The 8342-nt window shown below is 40.9% G+C and overlaps 1 protein-coding gene across 1 annotated transcript; it reads left to right on the top strand.

The window, feature by feature from the left end:
- Nucleotides 1–1879: 1879 nt before the first annotated feature.
- On the top strand, nucleotides 1880–2709 carry LOC107821425 (uncharacterized). The gene is made up of 2 exons (XM_016647860.2): nucleotides 1880–2099; nucleotides 2171–2709. The coding sequence occupies exons 1-2, from the start codon at nucleotides 1880–1882 to the stop codon at nucleotides 2707–2709; spliced, it is 759 nt and encodes a 252-aa protein (XP_016503346.2).
- Nucleotides 2710–8342: the final 5633 nt, after the last annotated feature.

An 8342-nucleotide genomic window follows, 5' to 3' on the forward strand; every position in this document is an offset into this window, starting at 1 on the left:
AGTGGAGCATCATTCCAGTGCTCAGGTCGCAAAAGTGGGGCCGCACCTGCGCTCCAAAAGTTGCAGGTGCGAAACATCAGAACCAGACCTACAAATCTTTTCAAAAATGGTCTGAAACTCGTCTGAAACTCACCTGAGCCACTTGGGACCTCGTCGGAATATTCCAACAAGTCCCGTAACATAATACGGACTTACTCGGGGTCTCATTTCACATCAAACAATGTCGAAACTACAATTCACACATTGATTCAGATTTATGAGTTTATGAAATTTTCACTTTACAAAACCCGTGTCGAAACGTATCAAATGAATCCTGAATGATTTCAAATTTGGCGCACATGTCATAAATGACATAACAGAGCTATTCCAAATCTCAAAATCTCAATCCGAGTCTGATATCGGTAAAGTCAAATTCACGGTCAAATTTTGGAAATCTTTGGCATTTAAATTTCTAGTTTCCGTTAAATGGCGATAATTCGAGCTAGAAACCTCCGAATTTGATTTCGGACATATGCCCAAGTCCCAAATCACGATACAGACCTACAGAAACTGTCTAAATACTGATCTGGGTCAGTTTGCTCAAAACATTGACCGAAGTCAACTCAAATGAGTTTTGAAGCTCCATTTCACATTTTAATCAATTTTTCACATAAAAACTTTCCGGAGAAATTTATGGACTGTGCATGCAAGCCAAGGAATTATAAATGGTGTTATTCAAGGTCTCGGAGCACATAATTAAATGTTAAATTTAAAGATGACCTATCGGATCATCACACAAAATCGAGGGAAGGTGAACAATTACTGATATATTTAGCGGTCTCAAAAGTAGCGGTAAGTGCTGTTTTGGTCTGAGAAGCAGAAGATATACAATTTCATGTTTATTACATTAGTAAAATCTTATTGGGAGTGGGGATTAGTTATCCACACCTCGAAAAACTGGCCTTAGCTCTCGTAGTCACCTCTCGAAAGCTTAGGACATATTTTCAATGCTACCCGATAGTCGTGGTGACAACCTTTCCCTTGAGGAATGTTGTTCACAAACCTGAGTTGTCATGCCATTTGGCTAAATGGGCAGTCAAAATTAGTGAATTTGACATTGAGTGCAAACCTAAGACTGCGATCAAGTCACAAATTTTGGCCGACTTTGTGGCCTATTTCAATCTCGGATTAATGCCCTTGGCTACTAAGGAAGTAGTGTTGGTGTAGGAAAAAACGTCAGGAGTTTGGACCCTGTTTACCAATGGAGCTTCCAATCTAAAAGGGTCTGGTCATGGGGTAGTTCTAATCACACCCTCGGAGGAAACCCTGAGGTAGGCCATTAAGATTGTCCCATTAACTAACAATGAAGCCGAGTATGAGGCTTTGGTTGCAGGACTTGAACTAGCCCAGAGACATAGCTCTGAGATCATCGAGATCAAATGTGATTCCCAGCTAGTATTAAACCAAGTGTATGTGATTTTTGAAACAAAGGAAGAACGCACGCAATAATATTTGAATAAGGTTCAAGCGTTGCTTGCATGGTTTAGGGAATGGTCGATCGTACACATTTCGAGAGAAGAGAACGTAGAAGCAGATGCATTGGCTAATTTGGGATTATCAATGGAGATGAAAGGATCTAACTTCGGTACCGTCGTCCAACTTCTACATTCAGTATTAGATGTGGATGGTTATTGCGAAGTCAATTCAACAAACTTAGTTTGGGACTGTAGAAACGAGTTCGTCGAATATCTTTGACATGGAAAATTTCCTGAAGACCCGAAGGCGTCCCGATACCGCGCACCAAAATGGCTCATTATTGCCTCATAGATGGGCAATTATATAGGAGATCATACCAAGGCTCGTTGGCCCGATGTTTTGAGCCTCGAAGCCTAACTACGTGATGAGAGAAGTCCATGAAGGAGTTTGTGGGAACCATTCTGGTGCAGATACGTTGGTATTAAAGCTGGTTAAAGACGTGCATTTAGAACTGCGACAAATGTCAAAGCTATGCACAGTTGGTATATCAACCGGCGGAACTCTTTCATTCAGTGTTGTCCCCATGGACATTCATGACATGGGGGATAAATTTAGTCGGCTCGCTGCTACCGGGTCCCGAAAAGGTATGATTCCTTTAAATTTTAACTGATTACATCACTAAATGGGTCAAATCATGTCCTTACCAAAATATTAGTACGTGAAGTGGTCGACTTCCTATGGGACCACATCATCTGCCGATTTGGAATACTGAAGGAGATTTCTTGCAATAATGGACCACAGTTCATAGGCTCAAAGGTCACAAAAGTTTTGGAAGATTTGAAAATCAAGAGGATTACATCCTCACCATACCATCCGAGCGCTAATGGACAGGCGGAGTCAACCAATAAAGTGATTATCCATAACCTCATAAAGAGTTTACAAGCTGTTAAAGGCAAACGGCTCAAAGAGTTATCGAGTGTGCTATGGGCATGCCAGACAATGGAAAAATCAAGCACGGGAGAAATACCTTCCTCCCTTATATATGGCGTGGAAGCTCTGATACCGGTGGAAGTAGGGGAGCCAACTTTACGGATTTCCCGAGAAAATGAAGAAGCAAATAATGAGGCATTATTGATGAAGCTGGATTTGCTCGATGAACACATGGACTTGGTATACGTAAGGATGGTGGCCCAAAAGCAAAGAATGGAAATGTATTATAATCTTAGGGCCAATCTCCGTTACTTCAATGTATGAGATTTGGTTTTGAGATAGGCGATTGGTAACACTCGGGAAATCAACCATCGGAAGTTGGGTTCAACTTGGGAAGGTTCTTATCAGGTTTCAACTGTCACAGGTAAAGGATCGTACGAGTTAGAGAATCAAGATGGAGTCAAATTGCCCAGTAATTGGAACGTGACTCACCTCAAAAGGTATTACTGCTGATGGATCCTGTCAATACTGAAAGTATGTACTGCACTCTTTTTTCCTTCGACAAGTTTTTGTCCCAATCGGGTTTCTCTGGCAAGGTTTTTAATGAGGTAGTAACGGAAAGCATACTACGAAAGGAACGTCACTGGCAAGGTTAAGACCTTTAAATGACAAGGCAATAAAATAATAAACCGCTATGGGATAGTTAAATAATCTTTGGCTCGATGGCAAGTTCCTAATGGGAAACAAAACTTGCCATCAAACCAAAGACAATCTAACGTTTCACGAGTTATTTCCACCAATGAAGCAAGACTTCTAGTGTTCCAATTCGCATACTTCGTATTCGAATACTAGGGGAGTAGTAGTATAAGATACGACAACAAGAATGCCATCAAAATCGGGGACTACATGACCAGCCCCGTAGAAATAAGTTGTATAAGTTAGCCACATGAATTGGCAGTTTCTTTTTTCCTTTAGAAAACGAATGATTATGTACTTTTAAAGATAGAAGGAATAAAATAAAATCCTTTTATTTTTATCTTGTTTCTTGTCCAAATGATGAGTTGATTTTATCATTTGACAGTTAACAAAAAACTTCAAATGCTTGTGGAGGAATGAACATGAGACGTCCTCTTCAAGAGCACTATAAATATAAGAGGGGCTTCTCTTATGAAACTCTCATAGTAAAGGGTTGATTCCGGAAGAATTTATGCCTGGAATAAGAAGCTATCGGACAAAAGTATACCCGAAGCTTTAACTAATTCAATGCAAAGAGAATGTATTTTGCACAACACTGAAGCAAAATTCTTCTTTATTTATCAAAGGGCCAAACTCGGTGAAAAGTTTGGCATAATTACAAATTACAAAAAAAAAAGGTAAGGAAGAAAAAATCTAAGCATTATCGCCGCCGGAGCCCGAAGGGATAGAGGGATCTTCCCCCTCCCCCCGGTGAAAGAAGTCGGATCAGCTGGTGGTTTGGGGCCTGGACCTTCATCATTATCTTCTTCAACCTCCCCTTCAGTTCCTGAGTATTCAGAACAAGTGCTCGAAGAGTCAGTTGCAGCAGGATGAGCGGGAAGATTTTCTCGGGCAATTAGCTCCAGTCCTCGGGCCTTGGCGATTCAATCATCGATATTGATGATGCCCGATTTGGCCTCTTCCAAGATTTTTATCTGCATATGGTACATAGCATAAGTCTTTTAAAACATGAGGGAATCCTCTCGGTACTGGAGCTTTGCCTTAAGTCTGTCAACCTCGGCTTGAAGGCCATCCCGCTTGGATCTCATGGCACCAAGGCTAGAATCAAGATCACGAGTTGCAGATAAATGAATCTGATTTTGCTCCATGATCTTCTTAAATCTTTCTTCCATTTTGGACCTCTTTTCCTCGGTGGCATTGGCCTTCTCTATTTTGGAGCTCAAGGTTGCCTTTGAAATTATTCACTTTTTCCTCAAAGGCAGACTCGCGCTCGGCAGCAGCAAGCATAGTATCTTGCAGCTCAGCCCACTTAGCCTTAGCCTCTTGAAGTTGTGTATGTAATTGAATGGCTTCTTTGCTATGGGCCATTATTTCTTGTTCACTTTGTTGCAATCGGGCCTTAAGCTCTCCTGCCTCAACAACTTTTATCTCCATTACCGGGAGGCATACAACAAGTTAGTATCTTTCGGCCAATAGTTGATCCCGCTCGGAGGCAAGTCCTTGCTTATCGAGGATCAATTTCTGCAGGCTCTTGGAAGCAAAAAAGTTGCCCTATAAAAAAGGATATGAAGATTAGAAATCCCATTACAGTAGATAAATAGAAAACAAGTGATAAGAAAGCAAGTACGGTACCGCTGCCGCATTATGCATAACATTATTCAACAAGCACTCCCCCGAAAGGGAGCGTATTTTCTTCCTATCTTTCTCTGAAGCCAACTTGGGCAACAAATGGCACTCCTTCGAAATCGAAAGAATAGCACTCCTCCTCCCTCAGGGATCTGGGGAAGGGGGTGAGTAATTGTGCCCCAAATTCTCATGGTCAGGAGACCGGGGAGGAGAAGCACCCCCTCTCGAATGGTCTGTTGCCGGTGGAGGAGATGCAGTGGGTGCTGGTGGTGAAGCTATAACTGGTGTTGAAGGGCATGAAGTTGTTGGCATTGAAGGTTGAGAAGCAGCTGTGGATGGAGCAGTGTTGATTATTGGTTGCTCAGTGTTCGAAGGCAGAAGAGGCCCGAGGTCCGAGCACCTTAGAACATAGATAGAAACGGGGGTTGGAAAGCGAGAATCAGCATCCTCTACTATATCTATCTCACCCCAAAGTGCTTGGACCTCATCTGCAGTCGGGTTTTGAAGCTCTCCCGACTGAGCGTCCGATTGAGCTGATGAAGTTATTTTTCTCCTTTGGGGAGGGGGGGAGCCACTTCATCACTAGTTTCTCCATCTTCCATAACAACCACTGTGGTCGGCTCGTTTGTTGTTGTTTTTATTTTCTTATTCTGAGCCTCGACCGAGTAAGAAAGTCGCCTTTTTGGTTGCTTGTTCTCTGGCTGGTACTTCGAAAGGAAGCACCTTCACTGGAAGAAGGTCCGCTTGCACTGCTTCGAGCAAGGGCACTTTATAGCACCCTCATGGCTTCCTCGAGGTCGGTTTAAATATCGACCTCGGGGTAGGTGACAGGGCCCTACGGAAGTCCTGAACCAAGCAAAAAATGAAGTTATCAAAGTTATTTACATTCATACAAAGATAAAAGGAAGAAGGACTCGGTTTACCACGGTTCTTGGCCTTCTACCCATATTTGGGAGCGATTTCCTTCCATCGGCGGGATTCTGGTATTGTAATTTTCAGAATCTTCTGAACCCACTGTCTAGGCCTTGAACCCATGGTGGTTCTCGCCGGGTAGCTGAAGCAAAAGAAACGAAGAAGTCAACAATAACGGAAAATAATCTTTTCACGAAGAAATCGAATAAAAAACTTACGAGAACAGTTCCACGACTCAGGAAAAAGTAGAGCTGTGGCCGAGATGATGTCCCTGGTAGCGATGATGAAAAATCGTTGCATCCACCCGCGATCATTGCCATCATCCATGCTGGTGAGGATGGTGTGGTGGCCATGTTTGCTGAAATTTATTACTCCCCCACGAAAAATTTTCGGGGAGTAGAGATTCATCGTGTGTGTAAGGGCTAGGGTTTCCCCAGTCTCTGTGCACAGCTGGAGCAGGCAAACCACCGTTTGCCATATAGATAGGCCTACTTGGGCCAAGCAAACCCAGTACCAGTGGCAAAACTCCAAAATTACGGGGATAGGCCCTTCATTCTACGCCAAAGAAAATGGACCCAAGGTAAAAAGGATACGTATAGACATACGTAAAACCCTCTTTGGTGAAGGTAACTTGCTCTATCATATCCGGAGCGAGGATGTTAAGGTTAGGGCAGTTGCAGTCCTCCTTCACTGCATGGATACTAGAAGAGCAAATGGAGGAGGGATACCTACTAACAACCCAAGTTCGTGAAGACGTAATAGGAGCCTTCTCTTGGAAGTCATTAGTAGTGCTGAGGTTTTTTGGTATGATGGTGTTTATAGTGGGAGGCTCATTATCGACATCAGCGTCCTTGTTTCTCTTCGGACCTCCACCGAAGAAAAGGCCAGAGTTTCTGAAGGATGTAGCAGAGGAAGCCATAGTAGTAAAGACACAGTAAAACGTTTTGCTAAGGATGTTGAAGGAGATGGAAAGCTTTCTAAGAAAATGCAGAGTAAGTGCAGAGAAGAAGAAAGGTTTATGAAAACTAACTTTGGAAGTAAAGTAATGAGTAAAAATGAAGATATAGACAGTAGAAATTGTGGTCATGATTACCTCAAAAATCGGTGAAAATATTACTGAATCGCGGGACAATACGTGTTTGGGGTATTAAATGTGAGAGGACGTGCGTCCTTTCAAGCGTCAGAGACTGTTCAAAAGGTTTCCCGCCAAGAAAGGAATCTTCACCAACTTCCCGGTGATACAAAAATATGTCATCAGAAAGCAGGAGGACTATCTGTATAGGGTAAAATTGGTTTGTAATAAATGATCGAATAATAGCATGACACGTGGAACCGAAGACAAGTAAAAGGCGAATCAAGTAACAACCAGTTCTGGGAACAACTGTAATTGACCCCGGGTAAACTGCGAAGGGAGCATGATCAACAAGAGCAGATCGAATATTTGCCACCGGATAACATTCAATGAAGAATATTCTCTAACATTAAATGGGCAGCCATTGCAGAGAATATTTGCATTTATGGCCTGCCGTTACATATTCATCAATGACTCCATTATTATAATTTAAGTGGGGCATTATCCTAGGATCTTGTTTCCGTAAGTATAACTATAAATATTAGGTTCATCAACCATTGTAAGGCACAAAATTCTTGGCAAAACATATACTGCATTTCATTTTTGCTCTCAATTAAATAACTTTATTTTTTTTATATTGCTTTCATTTCTGTCCTCTAAGGCACTCTGCTCGGAGCCAGACTTGTCATCTTCTTTGATATCAATTGCTAGGTCTTATTTTTAATCTTATTCCTTTATCATTTTTGGGATCAAAACAGTTCGCTTGTCTATAAACCACATAACAAATTTAATTGTACCGTTTTAGGGTAAACACCCATATGGATATTGAATAGAACGAGTTTGCTTCATGATTCCGTGACATACTAAATAAGGGATTGTTAGAAGAAAACTCCTATAGTGGATAACTATAACCCTTTGTATAGGTTGGATGCTTGTTTAAGGCCGTAAAGTGCTCGCTTAAGGCGGCAAACAGAGATACGTTTTAAATATTTATTGACCCATTAATTCGAACACGTATTTAAATATATTTATTAGAAAAAATCAAATATTTCATACCAAAAGACTTCATTTTTTCTTTTATATTGCTTTCATTTCTGTTCTCGGAGACACTATGCTTGGAGCCAGGCTTGTCATCTTTTTTGATTTCAATTGCTAGGTCTTATTTTTAATCTTATTTTTTTATTATTTTTGGGATCAAATTAGTTCGCTTATCTATAAACCACATAACAAATTTAATTGTACCATTTTAGGATAAACACCCATGTAGATATTGAATAGAACGAGTTTGCTTCATGATTCCGTGACATACTAAATATGGGATTGTTAGAAGAAAATCACTATAATGGATAACTATATCCCTTTGTATAGGTTGAGTGCTTGTTTAAGGCCGTAAAGTGCTCGCTTAAGGCGGCAAATACAGATAAGTTTTAAATATTTATTGACCAATTAATTCGAACACGTATTTAAATATATTTATTAGAAGAAATCAAATATTTCATACCAGAAGACTTCATTTTTTATTTAAACTCGAAATCTGATTAAAAGCTAAAGGATCCAATCATTTCGCCTCGCGTCTCGTTGGTCAAATCCTTTTTTTCGGATAAAAGAGAACAAGTACGAGATATTTACCCAAAATATGAAAATCCTCCAA

Source organism: Nicotiana tabacum, chromosome 17 (assembly GCF_000715075.1).
Source record: "Nicotiana tabacum cultivar K326 chromosome 17, ASM71507v2, whole genome shotgun sequence".
NCBI classification, from domain to species: Eukaryota; Viridiplantae; Streptophyta; class Magnoliopsida; order Solanales; family Solanaceae; genus Nicotiana; species Nicotiana tabacum.

Coding starts and splice junctions, on each gene's coding strand:
- LOC107821425 (XM_016647860.2), top strand. CDS start 1,880: ATGAGAGAAGTCCATGAAGGAGTTTGTGGGAACCATTCTGGTGCAGAT. Junction 2,100..2,170: donor TGCTACCGGGTCCCGAAAAG/GTATGATTCCTT, acceptor CCAAAATATTAG/TACGTGAAGTGGTCGACTTC.